This window comes from Hippocampus zosterae, chromosome 4 (assembly GCF_025434085.1).
Source record: "Hippocampus zosterae strain Florida chromosome 4, ASM2543408v3, whole genome shotgun sequence".
NCBI lineage: Eukaryota > Metazoa > Chordata > Actinopteri > Syngnathiformes > Syngnathidae > Hippocampus > Hippocampus zosterae.
In genome coordinates, this window is record NC_067454.1 from 4,815,970 (window position 1) to 4,833,782 (window position 17,813).

Here is a 17,813-nt window from a genome sequence, read left to right on the forward strand (position 1 = left end):
AATGTGTGCGCGTGTGTGTTCGTGTGTGTATCGTATTAATAAAGGCTGTCCCCCGCCGCAGGCTTCGGGAGCGCTCCTCGCTACGACGCGCTTGGAAGTCGACACTCCCGGAGCCCCCGCTGGACGTGGAGCGGCACCAGAGACGATGGCGGACGAGGCGAAGAGGAAGAAGAAGGACAAAAATAAGGACGATAGGGTGACATTGAAGAAGGAAATCGGACTTTTGAGCGCGTGCGCCATCATCATCGGTGAGTTTCTGACACGACTTGCTCAATCAGTCCGTGTTCCAAACGTGAATAATACAAAGTTCCAGTTGCTTTTGGGGAGCACTCAAATCAGAGCTACGCACCAAAATCATATTTTACGCACAATCTGGCATTCAGTAGTGATGTCTGGCGGGATGCTGTTACTACTACACTTCTTTTTTTTCTGGGTGGAAAACTGTTGCATCAGTGGTTGCCGACGTGGCTTGCTTCTGTTGAACTGGAAAGACGCGTACAGCACAACTGCATGGACTACTCCAGATGGTGGCTAAGTTCCTGGGGTTTTGAGCCCCACCGGCGGCATCTGCATTTGCAGATCACAGAGTGGATGTTTTAAGTGCAGGAAATGGCTGGCTTCCTCGAGGTTGCGTTATACTTCACGCGGATTGTATTACAGTGCGGGTGCGCGCGCGCGCGCGCGTGCCTTTGTATGAGTGCGTCCAGACTTGACTCGCTCGCCGCAGTTATATCGGTGAGCTCCTTTACTTTAATCCACGTGGAAGTGAAGCAGAGTATCCCGATCGAACATCAGCTAAGGGGCTTGTTTTGCAGCCTCTTTAAACACAGATGCCATCATACAGCACGTGAATGAAACAGGAGCACGAAAGGGGCAATCCGGGTAATGTGACTCCAGCGTGAGCGCATAGATTGAATGCACCGCTACTCGAATTTTATCCACGGAGAGATTTCATGGAAACATTGTAGACTTCATCTAATTCAGGGCTCTGGGAAGGGGAGGGGGCGGGGAGGACCCCAACATAACTTTATCAATCATACCAGTGAAGGTTTCAAGTCACATTTTAGCATGCTTGAGTCATACAAGTGTAAAAATAAGAGAACACCGCCAACAGTAAAGGGTAAATCAACAAAACGCTTTGTCTCAACTTGAACTTTCATTCAAGTGTAAACGGAGATTAACTGCTGTTAATATTGACAGTGTGATAAGTAAAAAAAAAACTTAATTTTGACAAACATAAAAATAAGTTAAGGGCGGCCTGGTAGTCCAGTGGTTAGCACGTCGGCTTCACAGTGCAGAGGTACCGGGTTCGATTCCAGCTCCGGCCTCCCTGTGTGGAGTTTGCATGTTCTCCCCGGGCCTGCGTGGGTTTTCTCCGGGTGCTCCGGTTTCCTCCCACATTCCAAAAACATGCACGGGAGGCTGATTGAACACTCTAAAATTGTCCCTAGGTGTGAGTGTGAGCGTGGATGGTTGTTCGTCTCTGTGTGCCCTGTGATTGGCTGGCAACCAATTCAGGGTGTCCCCCGCCTAATGCCCGAAGACAGCTGGGATAGGCTCCAGCACCCCCCGCGACCCTAGTGAGGATCAAGCGGCTTGGGAGATGAATAAAAATAAGTTATCCTGTGATTGATACGAAAGTAAAGTACCAATGGTAAAACAGTATTAATCAATGAACCACCGCAAATAGAAAGGCATGAAAATAATGCTCTCTCTGACCTTGAACTGTTAGAACTGTAAAAATGTGCTCGCAGCCACTATTTGTAAAGCATAAAAACAAATCACCCTTAACTGTCATATACAAATAGTAAGTATAAAAACACACACACACACTTTTACACACTCACATATCAGGTCTAGCATAAACACCGGGGGTCTTCACCCGTGCTGCCTTGACTGCCCCTCGGGATAACCGACAACTGTAAATACATCAGCGAAGCCAGCGCGCTCACATGACTCCATTCCATGAGTTCCCTTTTAGCTGCAACATTAGCTGGTATGAGTGGAGGGAGGCCTACGATGGGGGGCCGCGGCGTCATGTTGGGGGAGCTGGAACAATGGTGTCAGTTTTCTTGAGCGAAGTTACACGCAACCACTGGCTCACGTGCTAGCTAGGCCTGTTAGCATCAGCATTGGGTTGCCGCTGGAGCAGCCATGGCTATTTTGGATCGGGTGCAACAAAGAAGTCATGCTTGATTTTGGTTTAAAAGTCATAACAACTAAACCTTAAATGAGAAGCCAAAATAAAAACTTTCCTTGCAAAAATATGCTTTATGTACGCCCCCCCCACCCCCATGAATCAAATCACAGTATTCCGATTAGTATTACATTTGTGGACGATGAATTAGAAGAATCCAAGAACGGAACACCCCTCCTACAGTCTGTAAAAACGTGGATTGCATTTTCACGAGTGATATGTTGCCCTGGTGGTGAGCATGTCCGACGCACAGTTGATTCTTGGCCCTCCATTCTGGGTTTTACATATTTTCCCCGCGTGCTTGCATGGGTTGTCTTTAAATATTCTAGCTTCATCCCACATGCCAAAAACTTGGGAGTATGTTTTCGTACAAACTGGCCGCAGCTTGAAAGTGGCTTTTGATCTTCACCCTGCAGGTCATGGGACATCACAAGACTGAGTTAAACATAAATAAATAAAATCACGCCTGTGCTGTGTACTGTGATATACCCCCCCCCCCCCGCCCACCACACACTTAAAAAAATTTAACATGTGAATTTGCAAATGCCAAATCTCAAATAATGTGCGGGTTTCACTGTAGACTCATTTCATTTCAATGAAGCATATTCCGAAACCAGAAATACAACTAAACCACCATTTCTCCCGAGGCTATTGTGGGGAAGGGTGCGGAGTGGGGGTTGGTTTTATGCCCGGACTCCTCACTACTGGTTTGGTGACATAGACAATGACAAATGTGATGAGCGCGGTAAAATTATGAAATGGCGAAATGAGGGTGGTTTTTATGAGAAGGATGCCTGGGGATGGAGGTATGGGGAGGTGGGGGCTTTTGGGTGTTATCTTATGACATAACAATGACAACACGGCTGTTACGCAACATCTCACACAGCCTCCACAAGTGAACGTGACAGCCATGAATGCTTCTCTCTGCTCACACCACATCATTAGCGGAGAACCTCGGAGATGCTGAGAACATAGCGGAAGTGCAGGGTGGTGGTGGTGGTGGCGGCGGGCCGGGGGGGGGGGGGGGGGGGGATGATGTATGATGATGAGGCGGCCATTGCGTGCCTCTACAGATGAGATGCTGTGAAAATTCCACATCCACGTGAAAGTGAAATTTACGAACGTCTCTTCATAGGAATTTTCAAGTTATGAAACGTCTCAAGAAAATGTCGCCTCTTGTTATGAACGAAATTTCAAGATACGAAAGGTGAAAATACAGTTTGGGCTGCTCCTCGCAGCTCCGAGTTTCCTCAACGCGACATAATTATAGCTGCTCTGCCATTGGCTATTTCCGAGCATTTTGCTGGCATCCCATTGGCTAAAAGGGACTTCTACTGTATGTGACTATGCATGTAGATAGATAGATATGGATGGGCCTGTGCAGCGTCCTCGTCATTTCAGTCAGGCCAGTTCTGTCCTGGGCTGCTCCCTTGACACTCTGGAGGAGGTGGGCAACAGAAGGATGCTAACTAAGCTAAAAGCTATGATGGCCAGTCCCTCCCACCCCCTCCAGCCCGCCCTGACAGCACTTGGTAGCCCCTTCAGCCAGAGACTGTTACACCCGCGCTGCAAGAAGGAGAGATACCGACGCTCGTTCCTCCCGACTGCTGTCAGGCTGATGAATAAAAAATAACAACATTAATAATAATAATAATTAAATGATGTGAAGGAAAATTGTAAATAGTACTGCGATTTATCCATTTGTGTTCATATTGTATTTAATGGAAAGATGTTTGTTGTTTTTTTTCTCTTTCTCCTTTCTTCTTTCTACATACATTCTTGCTGCTGGAGGCTGTAAATTTCCCCAGTGTGGGACGAATAAAGGATATCTTATCTTATTATTCCCGCCTCGAGCCACAAGGCGTTCCGATAGTTTTATGTAAATGCTGATGTTTGCTTTGGACATCTTCAAAGGGTTGTTCAAAGCCGACAAAAGCAAACCTCCTTGGATCAGTTCTTTACAAAACACCAGGCAAAAACCACTTCTGAGAGAGAACATGAACTAAAGAGGGCAAAAAAAACGACGAGGACGCAGTCAAATGTTAAATGGGCATCATTTTTATTCTGTGCTCTATTATTATTATTATTTTTTTAACATTATGTACAATAAACAAAATTATTGTGCAACAATCTAATTGCACATGTATTTGTTACATATTTTGATGCATTTTTATGCCTTAAACAAAAATTATGTCTGAATTTTGGGGGGTTTTGGAACAGATTAGGACATTTATATGGAAAAGGCGTCTCTACTTTAGTAAAAATAGCACACGAAGCTCCCGACAGGATGCCTTATCACGGACCCCAGAGGGACAAATACTGGTTACGGTTACCAAGGTAGCTCTTCCATTGAGAAAGCCGTAAGACGTCAAGGGAACAAAAGCAGCAGCTTGGAGTGTGCCGCCAAGGTGGCCAACCTGATAAAAGGTCACGACAAGCATAGAACAAAAAATGGAGGAAAGTCTCTAGTTGCTCCGTACAGTACACTTTAAGGGGGCCGTTTTTCCATCATTGCCCTCGCGACGGTTTGTGCGCAAGTCATCGTGCGTCGACAGCGCCTGCCCACCCACCACGAGTAAAATCACACAATCAATTCAATCCTTTGACTATTTCTGAAAATGTTATGCAACAGTGACTTGATCTGCAAGACCCGGCAAAGATCCAAAACTCGTAATACGATGACTGCTGCTGCACCTGTTAAATCCCGTAGCTCCACCCCCCCCCCCCCCCCCCCCCATCACTGTAACAGATAATGAATCGATTTTACGCGATTTACCATGCATGGGAAACGATGGCGTTCTGTACGAGCGCCCTCGCCGGCGTCACAATAGCGGCATCCGCTAACCAAGTGCTAATTTGTTTGTCCCGCCCACCTCAACACTTGACCCCGTTAGCCGTGATGCATCGACATCGCCGGCGCAATGTTTCCCGCATTACGGTCAATGAAAGGGGCGTGAGAAAGTGTCACGGGTGGACGACTGGTGGGAAATGAAATCAAGCCTGAAAAGCGTCCCATAGGGTGGAGCAAGTGACGGTGATCTCGATTTCCGAGGCCTCAAGAAGGATGGGGAGGGAGTCAAAGAGAGGGGAGGTCATAAATCGAACCCCCTCCATTGGTTGTGCGTTAGAGTGAACTGCATTACTATGCTGAAAGCAAAACATGGCTGTTCAACCCCCATTGAGACCCAGGAACTCCTTCGACTGGCAAGGGACGCGTAATCCGGCCCATAGAGGATTTACTTCAGCAAGCCTCCTGTATTTAACTGTACCGCACACCCCAAAATTAATCATTCAAAATGTCTCCTTTTTTTTTTTTAATTAGGTTATCACATTAAAAAATTGGTAAATTGATTTACCGTAAATGCTCAAAAGCATGAGTGAAATCATTTATTCTAAACATTTATTCATCTTCCTAACCGCTTGATCCTCACTAGGGTCACGGGGGGTGCTGGAGCCTATCCCAGCCGTCTCCGGGCAGTAGACGGGGGACACCCTGAATCGGTTGCCAGCCAATCGCAGGGCACACAGAAACGAACAACCACTCACACTCACACCTAGGGCCAATTTAGAGTGTTCAATCAGCCTGCCACGCATGTTTTTGGAATGTGGGAGGAAACCGGAGCACCCGGAGAAAACCCATGCAGGCCCGGGGAGAACATGCAAACTCCACACAGGGAGGCCGGAGCTGGAATCGAACCCGGTACCTCTGCACTGTGAACCCGACGTGCTAACCACTGGACTACCGGGCCGCCTTATTCTAAACATTTTACATTTATTTTAAGTAATTAGTTCATCACAATTTCAATTATGATTAAAAAAAATACTGTAAATATGTTTGCCTGCGTGGGTTTTCTCCGGGTGCTCCGGTTTCCTCCCATATTCCAAAAACATGCGTGGCAGGCTGATTGAACACTCTAAATTGTCCCGAGGTGTGAGTGTGAGCGTGGATGGTTGTTCGTCTATGTGTGCCCTGCGATTGGCTGGCAACCGATTCAGGGTGTCCCCCGCCTACTGCCCGGAGACAGCTGGGATAGGCTCCAGCACCCCCCGCGACCCTAGTGAGGATCAAGCGGTTAGGAAGATGAATGAATGAATGAATGTTTGACATGTATTTTCTAATGAAATCATTGGTAAATGAATGAGCACTAATTCTAATGTGAAACAAGTAAATTTTGAATGAATATTTCAGAACTTTTTGGCATGAAAGAAGTACAACTTTGGTTATAGAGCTCTTTGGCAACAGCTGCAGCTGTCGCAAAGTGCTTTCCATAACACTTACCATGAAATAACAAGATAAGTGGTTAAAATGAATGAAATTTAAAAATGTATGTTCCATTCCACATTATGTATGTATGTGTAATTTTATGTATCAATCAATATCTTTGTTGTTATTCGTGTTAGCATGACTCTCTCTCTCTCTCTCTCTCTCTCTTGTCCTCAGGCAATATTATTGGCTCGGGCATCTTCGTGTCCCCCAAAGGCGTCTTGGAGCATGCCGGCTCCGTGGGACTGTCGCTTATCGTGTGGGTGTGTGGAGGCGGGATCTGCGTGTTGGGTTCCATGTGCTACGCCGAACTGGGCGTTACCATCCCCAAGTCGGGAGGAGACTATTCCTACGTGACGGAGATCTTTGGCGGGCTCATCGGGTAGGATTATGAAACCAAAAATAAGCATCAGACTCACACTGTATGTCATAAGTCGGTCTCAAATTTTGAAGCCCGTCTTCAGTTATTGTGCAAGTTATAAGTCCGCCTACTTCCTGTTAACTTGCCCCTCTTGTTGCTGTTCCTTTGCAAAAAAAAACCCAAAGCAAAACTCTTAACTGGGTTAAAAATAACACAATGTTCTTCTATGTATTTGGTTTTGAAATTAACCCAATGTGGCGGCCCGGTAGTCCAGTGGTTAGCACGTCGGCTTCACAGTGCACAGTGCAGAGGTACCGGGTTCGATTCCAGCTCCGGCCTCCCTGTGTGGAGTTTGCATGTTCTCCCCGGGCCTGCGTGGGTTTTCTCCGGGTGCTCCGTTTTCCTCCCACATTCCAAAAATATGCGTGGCAGGCTGATTGAACGCTCTAAATTGTCCCTAGGTGTGAGTGTGAGTGCGAATGGTTGTTCGTTTCTGTGTGCCCTGCGATTGGCTGGCAACCGATTCAGGGTGTCCCCCGCCTACTGCCCGATGACAGCTGGGATAGGCTCCAGCACCCCCCGCGACCCTAGTGAGGATCAAGCGGCTCGGAAGATGAATGAATGAATGAATTAACCCAATGTGGATTGAAAATAACCCCATTTTTTTCCTAATATTGGGTTGCAAATATGAACCCGACATGTTTACAAACAACCCATATTGGGCTATTCTAGAGCATACTCGTTAAAAATAACCCAATGTTTGTTGTTTTTAACCCAGTAGTTTGAAGGGTGTTTGATGCTTGCTGAACTGAGGTTGGTGTTTTTTTTTGTCGTCGTCCTCATCGTTCTACCCACGGAATTTGTTTTGTTGTATGCGCCTCAGCTTTCTGTTGCTCTGGAGCGCCGTGCTGATCATGTATCCAACCACGCTGGCCGTCATCGCCCTCACCTTTGCCAACTACGTGCTGCAGCCCGCCTTCCAGAACTGCCTGCCACCGTACGCCGCCACCAGGCTGCTGGCCACTACCTGCGTCTGTGAGTAGCCCGTACAAGTACCCGTTTCGGAGGATTTGTGTTCATGTTTCAAATGTCCATTAGGGGGACAAGTGTATTTAGTGGCGTGCGTGTGCTAACTGCCTGCCGGATTCTATCGTCTGGTGCATGCTTCGACAATAAAGAGGAGGAGGTTCGACACACGTGTGTATTTTTCAGGAAGTATTTTTTTTCATTCATTTCTTTCATTTAATAGCTTTAATCCAATTTGTACGACATGATTTTTTTATAATATTTTCTCATATTTCACAATATATTTGTTGAAATATTTTCCAAATAATATTTGGTTTTAGTTTTGTATTATTTCACAATATTTTAGGAGTTCTCATCAGATATTTTCGTGTAACGTCAAAAATCTTTTCTAGAGGTGCAGTGATTAATTGATTAATCGACACCTCATTACTGATCAAATTAATTGATCATTATTTTGATCATCAATACATAATTTTGAAACTTTGTTTAATTTAAAACTGTCCACGTTAGAATTTCATCCTCTCAACAACTTCTTTGTGTTTCTGCTTTTAAAATAAAATAATTCGCATTTTGGGCGATTTTCTGATATGTTACGAACCAAACCGGTAATTTAATCACAATGAATTTTGTGCACTTTCTGGACAGTCAGTTTGAAATAATGTCCTGTTTTTGAATCAAGGTATGGAAATTATTTCATTTTAATAGATTATTCAACAAAATAATCAACGGATTAATCAGCAACAAAATAATCTTAGTTGCGCCCTAATATTTTTGTCGTTAATAGTTTTTGTATTTTTATTTTTGAGAGATGGGGGGGGAGGCATTTTTTTCTGTCAAACATTTTTGTCTTTTTGGACAATTCAGTCAAGCTTTTTTCAAAGCATTCTGTCCCGAGTTACGGGGCTCTCTCAGCTTGGTTGTGATGTCAAGGTGTTACGCTGCCGTACGTGAAATGCGGCACCTGAATTTGTGTCAACTTTGACCACAGGAATGCAGTGCATGCCAAGTCTTTCATGGAAACTGCTCACACAAGTCTACAGTTGGCAACTTGAAAGAAAAAAAAAATAGGTCAGGAGTTCTTTTTACTTCAGCGCTGGCTTTAATGGCGACATTCCATGGAAGGAACTCACCTTTAAGTGTAGCATTGGCGTTGGGGCTGAATTGTATTTTTGCAAGTAGCGCAGATACAATTTTCTTATACAGTACGGGCTTATAAGGTTGTCATGTGACCTGCTAAAGTGTGCTTCAATAAATCACTCGAACATGATTGGAGTACTGGCAGGGTTCAGTCCACTTGCAAAGGAAAGTACAGTGAGCAGCGAGGGAATTTGGCTCCACAGAAAAGCTGCAGCCAAACATTCACAAGCAGAAACAGTGTGAGTGGTGAGAGGAAAAGTTTTGCCCAGTGATGGATGCTCTTGAACGCGCCGATGTGAGAAAGAGTCTTTAAAGGGCTATAAAATCAAAACGGTTACACACTTTTCTTGTGATGTGATCATGACTAGTTGCAACCATTCGGCCACTGACGAAACTACACTAACCGAACTTTGGTGTTTGGATTATTTATCATTTCGGGGAAAAAAATGTGTTCTTGTGTTGCAGTGTTATTGACCTGGGTGAACTGCACTAGTGTGCGCTGGGCCACCCGGATCCAGGATGTGTTCACGGTGGCCAAACTGCTGGCTCTAGGCCTCATCATCATTGTGGGACTGGTTCAAATCGGCCGAGGTAACCGTACCAAATTTTAAATCCTCGTTTCCGTCAAGTTCGCTAAACTTCATTTCGCTACCTTTTTCGGCTGTCACTGTGTCCCATTGACGCGAAATCCCGCATACGTGTCCATCGTGATGGAATGTATCGTTTCCAGGCTACTACGACGCTCTGGTGCCCAGTGTGGCCTTCGAGTTCAGTCAGAAACCGACTGTCGGTGAGATCGCACTGGCTTTTCTGCAAGCGTCCTTCGCTTACAGTGGCTGGAACTTCCTCAACTATGTCACCGAGGAGGTGGTCGAGCCACGCAAGTATGTCTTTTTTTGTTTTAAGCCTTTCATCCCTGCTCACAACATTGCAAAACTGGACATAAAAACAAAAAAAACATCAACAATCTCGAAACATTGAGATGGTTGTGTATGCAGTACATGTCGATGTCACTCCCAAAGACATGAACTATGCCTCATACAAGATGTCGCATTTTATGACTTCTTCATCCATAAATAGATGGAGGAAGCCAACGGAGATGCGCGTTGCGACAGAAATAGGACGTGGACACATATTGAAAGGGGAGGGTCATGCTCAGGAGAGCGGCGACACGCGGGCAGCTCGAATATTTAAGACATATCGTTCATCATTCATCTTCCGAGCCGCTTGATCCTCACTAGGGTCGCGGTGGGTGCTGGAGCCTATCCCAGCTGTCTTCGGGCAGTAGGCGGGGGACACCCTGAATCGGTTGCCAGCCAATCGCAGGGCACACAGAAACGAACAACCATTCGCAATCACACTCACACCTAGGGACAATTTAGAGTGTTCAATCAGCCTACCACGCATGTTTTTGGAATGTGGGAGGAAACCGGAGCACCCGGAGAAAACCCACGCAGGCCCAGGGAGAACATGCAAACTCCACACAGGGAGGCCGGGGCTGGAATCGAACCCGGTACCTCTGCACTGTGAAGCCAACGTGCTAACCACTGGACTACCGGGCCGCCCCTAAGATATATCGCTCACTCCTAATAAAAATAGTGTACTACAAAATCATATTATGCAAACCAGTAACATCTACATTGATGGAATTATGGTTTGTCTCTTAAGATTAACTCACTCATGTCCCGAAGTCAAAACTCATACCACATTAAGGTTAAAAAAAAAAAGAAAATTCTCAAAGCAAGCAAAATATTCTTACACAAACACTGCCGAGCCTAAAGCGATATCTTGGCAGACGTACAACAAGCAGGTTTTGCCTTGAATTCAAGTCAAGTCAAGTCAAGAGTATTTCTAGAGCACTTTCGAACAGCCATCGGTGCATACAAAGTGCTGTACACGGAGCGATTTAACATACACAATAAACAGTAAGACAAATCGGTAATAAAGGCGGTAGAAAGCACCAAGCAGTAAAATCAAGAACAAATCTAAGTCATGCTGAGTCGAATGCCAAAGAATACAAGTGAGTTTTGAGGAGGGCTTTGAAGATGATTTGAGAGATTGAATCTGATTGAAACCGTGCCTTCATTTCATTGAATTAGGAACCTGCCCCGGGCTATCTACATCTCCATCCCCTTGGTGACGCTGGTGTACACCATGACCAACATCGCCTATTTCACTTCCATGAGCCCAGAGGAGCTGCTGGCGTCCAATGCCGTGGCGGTGGTAAGCATTTATAGCGAACACCCACATGAGTTGGCTTTGCGCTAATGGGAAGCACAAGCGTGGCAAGTCAAGGGAGTTGCGCACGCTCATTTTTCCGGTTGCTGACTAGGCGAAGCTCTCGGTTTCAGTCAACGCAAAAGGCCGACCTAACTGAACTCGTGAGCAGTGGTGAACAGGCTGCCGCAATCCCTTTTAAGTGGCGTATGCCCAAATCAATCATCTATATTCTACTGTATGTCATGCTGTACCCGCGTTAGACGGCGAAAGAAAAAAATAAAAAAAGTGCCATTTAGCAGAGCTGGACAATTACTTGACATTTAAGATTTAATTGCGGGCATGCAAGAGGCTATGTGAAAAGTTTTGAATAGTCGAGTTTGAAGCCAATGAATAATCACTTTATGAATTGTGATTTCAATCTCATAATTTCATTCATAGTGGAGGGCTACCCTTTATTGCAGGGGTGTCCAAACTTTTTGCCAAGGGGGCCAGATTTTATGTGGTAAAATGTCGGGGGCCGACCTTGGCTGACATTCTTTACATTGAACAACAATATTGTTCAACAAATTTTAGTAAGCCAGTCTGTTTCACATTTTTATTTTAATTTCAACAATCTTAAGAATTTCTTTTGGTTCATTTGAAACGGGTATATCACATGCAACTGCTTATTCACTTGACTTTTTCTTAAACAGAAGTCTCCTGAGTGCAAATTGATTGATAAAACCTTTGACTCGAACAACAGGGAAATGAACAAGCAATACACATATCCACAACTGCAAGGATCATTTGAAATATGACATATCAGTCAATATAAACACGGAGTGATGTCTTGTTAACTCGTGAGTGATGCCCTCTAGTGTCTAAATGCTATTACTCATTTAGTGAATGCTATTACTCATTTAGCCACTAGAGGGAAGCAGTACTCTATGAAACATCACTCACCAGTCTACGAGACCTCAGTCAATGCAACACGTTGTTCCATTGCGCCCAACCTGCGGGCCAGACGGCACTGATTTTATGACAGGGGCCGAGGGCCGGATGAAATTCGACTGCGGGCCGGATTTGGCCTCCGGGCCGGACTTTGGACATGCCTGCTTTATTGTCATCAGGCTCTGTTGGATGCATGTACGAACCCAAAGCAAAATAACTGACCTTTTGAATTACAAGTATGGGTCCTTGACAGTTTTTCATGGATTTTATCATGATAGACTTGTCCATCTAATCTCCCGTTGACCATAAAACTGGTGTTGGGGCAAGATTTTTTTTTTTTCACTTCTGGAAAATTCTCAAAATATTTCATCACCACAAGCCGGTGACATGAGAAGCTGTAGGCAAGAAAAAAAAAAGCTTCCAAAATTAGCATTGGGAATCTATCGTGCTATCCCTATATTCCCTCGTGGAATGAATACAGTATGGGCCCCACACTTCACCCACAATGCCCAACTTCCTTTTGACCCAATTTCCTGTTAAAAGATGAAACGGGTCTCGTGGTTTCAGTTTGTCTCGGCAATAAACATAGGCCAATTCATTCGTTCATTCATTCCATGTGACTGTGCCACAGTTTTTGCTAAATCGCTGTCCTTGAACTTTGGGTTCATCGCGGTCCTCCATGCACGGCATTTTGTACATCAAAATAGTGCAGTGTGTCTTGCTCCACTTAGACATGCTTGAGTCCTTTGGTCAACTCAGCTAAATGTGAGACATTTCATATTTGGACGACCTTCGTTTCATTTTGTGACAGGTCATGTACTCAAAATTAAGTCTATTATTGATGTTGCTATCGTGTCACGTTGCAGACGTTTGGTGAAAAGCTGCTGGGCATGTTCTCTTGGGTGATGCCCATTTCCGTGGCCTTGTCCACTTTTGGGGGTATCAACGGCTATCTCTTTACCTCCTCCAGGTAAAATGCACACATAAACACACCGGCAAGGTACCACCAGACAAAAAACACGTCACACGCTATATTGAACGTATGTGGCATGTGTATGTAATGGTGAAACTAGCAGTGTTTGGCCTTAGTGGAGGTCAACTGTATTTGTCTCCATCTGTGCGTGTGTGGATATAAAATATGTATGTGTGTGTGTGTATAGGTTATGTTTCTCAGGGGCCAGGGAGGGTCACCTACCTTACTTGCTGGCCATGATCCACCTTAAGAACTGCACCCCCATTCCAGCCCTGATGGTCTGCGTGAGTAACTCGCACTTCCTGCCACAATAAAATACAGGATGCATCATTAGGCACACACGCACGTGAATACGCATCATCTCGCCCGGTGTCCCGCAGTGCTTCGCCACCATCGTCATCCTGTGCATCGGTGAGACGCACAATCTGATCAATTACGTGTCCTTCATCAATTATCTGTCGTACGGCGTCACCATCGCTGCCCTGCTCTACCTCCGCAAGAAGAGTCCAAACCTGGTGCGACCAATCAAGGTACTACGACCCCTGAAAATTCACTCAAGTCACTGCAAAGGTAGAAAACAAAAAGTTTCACCTATAAATAGAAAGTCGACTGGGTATTGTCTATCATAATACAATATAAAGAAAAACAATCTCACCACTTTCTAAATTGAAAAGAAAGTTACCCATATAAGGATGATGTGATCGTGGGAAATGGAGCATGTCCGTGATGTGATACGCATGCGCACAAAGCACAACATTGAGTGACAACAAAAAAAAAGTGACACAGTGTTTACGGAAGTAAATATGGTCCCCCGTGTAGGGGCTCATCTTATCACCCCATATCGAGGGAGTAATGAGGTGGGAGGAGGTAGAAATATTTTGGGGAAAAGAGGTGACACTCCCTGAGCTCCTCATTTCATGGAGACATTGACTAAAGATGACAAAAAATTGGAATGTACTGGTAACATAAAATTTAAAAAAAATCTGATACACTTAATGGAAAAAAAAATACATTGAAATCGGAACTGAGCTCTACTGTGAAAATAGCCTTTATACACAAGCTCACACCACGCCACTCCCCATCACGTAAAGAAACAAGTGTGTACAGCACACTAACACTACAAACCACATTTTATCCTAGCAATTATTTTTTTGTGTTTGTATGTATTTTGTATGCATGTATGTATTGTGTGTTTGAATACATTTACCATGTGAAAAATTATGTTTTCATAAGTTTAAATGTGTTCGGAGAATGTGAGGGGTAAAACTATTTGTACATTTTTTTTACATGATCTTGAGTGGGACTGAAATCCGTCCCTCGCGCTATGCTTCACTGGACAGTGGTCTTTATCATTCATCAAAAGCTAAAGAAAAAACTGTTTGTTTGTTTTTGTCTGTGGTTTGCAGGTGAACCTGCTGATCCCCATCGCTTACATGCTGTTCTGGGTGGTGTTGCTGTGCTTCAGCCTGTACTCTGAGCCGGTGGTGTGTGGCCTGGGCATGGTCATCATGCTCACCGGCGTGCCCGTCTACTTTGTGGGCGTCTGGTGGAAGAACAAACCCAAGTGGATTTACAAATTCACAGGTGACTGCTTGGCTGCCATGTCAAGTCCATACCTGCGTGTGTGCTTCATGGTGTTCATCTCCCCGCAGAGAAACTGACTTACATGGGCCAGAAGGTGTGTTACGTGATGTTCCCTCAGGAGGACCCCGAAGCCGAAGCTCTCACGTCGTCCAAAAACACAGACTGAGCCTTTGTCGCCACCTAATGGGAGAATTCACAAATACACTCTTGTTGAAATGTGACTTTAAGCACACGCGCGCACCCACACACACACAAAATCTAAGTGTATGGTGCCACCCACAGGTTAAAACGTGCACCTGCGGACCTCAATCTTGTATCACATCTAGCACTTCCTGTTTTTCTGACGCACAAGAGCGCCCCCCAATGGATGGGATGCTGACCGTAATTTTTCTATGCAATTTGGCCGTTTGTGTCGAAACTAAAACAGCTTTTAACTCATCGAAAACAGATTCAAGACAACGTTAAGACTTTATGAAACTTTTTTAAAAAAAACATTATAATGCAAAGACTTTTGGGGGATTTTTATTTAGTCACCCTTTGACATGCAAATGTGTTAGGGAGGATTTAGTTCATGTATCATTCATCCATCCATTTTCTAATCCGTTTATCCTCAAAGGTCGTGGGTGTGCTGGAGCCCATCACGGCTGTCTTTGGGCAGTAGACGGGATATACCCTGAACTGGCTGCCAACCAATCACAGGGCACACGTAGATGAACAACCATTCCCGCTCACACTCACACCTAAGGACAATTTTAGCCTGTCATGCATGTGAATGGCATGTGGTAGGAAACCGGCGTACCCGGAGAAAACCCACGCAGGCACAAGGAGAACATGCACACTTCACAAAGGAAGGCCAGAGGGTAATCGAAACACTGCACCTCTGCACTGTGAAGACGACAAGCTAACCAGTTGACCACCGTGCTGCCACGTCACAATCAGTTTCCTGTAAAAAGACTTTCATGAGGTTCAGTCTGACATGGCGTGATAGCGCCACCAGCTGCTACTCTCGGGGGAAACCATTTTAAATGTTTTTTAAAGATGTTTTTCAAATTCACCCCTGGTTAACTCTGCTATCTTTTATGCTACATAAATGCGAATGTGCCTTTTTGATGAGCATTTGTTTGGTGTGTGTATTGTCATATTTGTATAAATGCCAGGGAAACAATGATAAACATTTCTTAAATGTTGTTGCTGATTGGTTGATCTGCAAACAACAAATTGGTGCATCTATCTATATATTTATATTTTGAATTCGTATTAATTGTGATTATACTGCCACTACATTGTACATGTTGCTTCATTGTTTGTATTATAATAATAATAGGATTGATAATATCATCTCATCATCATCAAAGATACATTACGGTAGCGATATAAACCGCCAACCTTTTGTCAGACCAAGACCAGACCAAGTGTCCGTCCCCCCCAACAAGTTTTTAATTGGGAAAAAAAAACATTTTGGTGGATGCAGCTGATGAATTTACAACCTGTACCATTGATGGCTTGTTTGTGTTTTCTTCTGTAAATGTTTATAAAAATATAAACAATAGCAATGCAAAGCTCATTAAATATCGCAACTTTCCAGGAGCCCATTCAAATGTGTGTCTCAAATGGTGTGGAATGAGAACAATTAGCTTCACAAGACCGCTAACACTCACTTCAAGCTGTGGCTGTGACAACGCGGTTCCCAGAACATTTATCATAAAACACCAGAACACATAACGTAAAGTCCTCTGTTGTATTCAGGGGTTAAAATGAACTTCCATGAACATCATCCGATGTGGCTTGTGACTCTCTAAAGTTAGATGACTTCCTTGTTTTCAACCAGTCAGTCAGCATTCGAAAGGGCCACACCAAAATCTTGAAAAATAATTTTTGTTTTGCCTTATTACCTGGCTGTCCCCCCCCCCCCCACACCACCCCAACTATACAGTATACTGTATATAAAAGCAAATATACTAGAGCTGCTTTAGTGTTGAATAAAAGATGCAACGCTTGCCTGCTTTGATTTTTCCATTTGACCCTTCAAAATTTTGGAAGTTCCTAGTTTAAATGGAGACGCAAAACAGTTAGTATTGGACAAGTCATATGAACTAGTCTACAAATTTATCTCTGTTAGCGGTTCACGTTTTTATTGATTTTACTATAAATTTTATCAAAGGGTTCGTCTTAACCAGTGTTGTTACCAGTGGTGGGCCGTGCATTTCAACCTTAAGCCTTCAGTGACGTCACATACATTACCAAATACAGTATAGGCTCGTCAAGCCGCACTTAATTTCAGGAGCATTTAAAACCATCAAGTATGCGTTCACAATTAAGAGCAGGAAACTAAATTTATAGATATTGTTCAAAATAAAAAGATGATTTAAAAATACTAAATAAAATGCCACCCAAATTACGCTGTGTGATCTTAAACAATAAATTGTCCAATAAATTGCGCAATGTCGCAGTTTCATATAAGACACCAACCAAACAATAACAAAACAAACTATTCTTTGAAAATTAAGTAAACGGATCATTTGCATTTTGAGAATCGGCTATACAACAGCAAATAACTGACGATGTTTAGCAGCTGAGATTGAACGAACTTTAGTGCACGAAGGTGACTACAATGCGTCATTATAAATTGCAGGTGAGCAGATTTGTTTGATACATTTTTGTATCTTTGTCATTTTATTTCGTAACCATTAATTGAATACCAACGAAATAAAATGATATGGAGAAATTTAAAATAAAATTCATGTACTCACCAATGTAGTGCCTGTTCACTGAGCTGCACACCTACGCGAGTGTCCCCAAACGTTTTTAAACGCACTGTAGTTTGTAAGTGCCAAGCCGTGCTCTGATGTGTCCTTGCTGCCTTGGTAAAACGACTTAAATGGGTAAATCCAGTGTGGCTCCAAACACCAAATCGGTCCGTTGCAAGCAATAGGCATTCCCAGCAGTACAATTTGCAGCGTTTCTCAGGGGCTGTGAGCCACGGGTACCGTTTATAATTGCTCGTCTGAAAATGACGGACAAACCCTTTTCCTTGCTGGGACAGGGTAGCTAGCGCAAGAGTTGGGCGACCTATTGGCACAATATCCAACTTTTCGTGGAAGGCACATGTTGAAAATTGTGT

General features: G+C 44.1%; 1 protein-coding gene and 1 long non-coding RNA gene across 2 annotated transcripts; both read left to right on the forward strand.

Moving 5' to 3' along the window:
• Window positions 1–15: 15 nt before the first annotated feature.
• slc7a10a (solute carrier family 7 member 10a) lies at window positions 16–16,284 on the forward strand. Its single transcript, XM_052062526.1, has 11 exons — window positions 16–248; window positions 6,639–6,843; window positions 7,706–7,857; window positions 9,451–9,576; window positions 9,716–9,869; window positions 11,085–11,208; window positions 13,002–13,105; window positions 13,296–13,392; window positions 13,489–13,638; window positions 14,515–14,692; window positions 14,761–16,284. Exons 1-11 carry the CDS (start codon window positions 146–148, stop codon window positions 14,856–14,858), a joined length of 1,491 nt encoding a protein of 496 aa, XP_051918486.1. The 5' UTR covers window positions 16–145; the 3' UTR covers window positions 14,859–16,284.
• LOC127598990 (uncharacterized) lies at window positions 11,215–12,392 on the forward strand. Its single transcript, XR_007961983.1, has 2 exons — window positions 11,215–11,670; window positions 12,315–12,392. It is a non-coding gene; the product is annotated as an uncharacterized LOC127598990 (long non-coding RNA).
• Window positions 16,285–17,813: the final 1,529 nt, after the last annotated feature.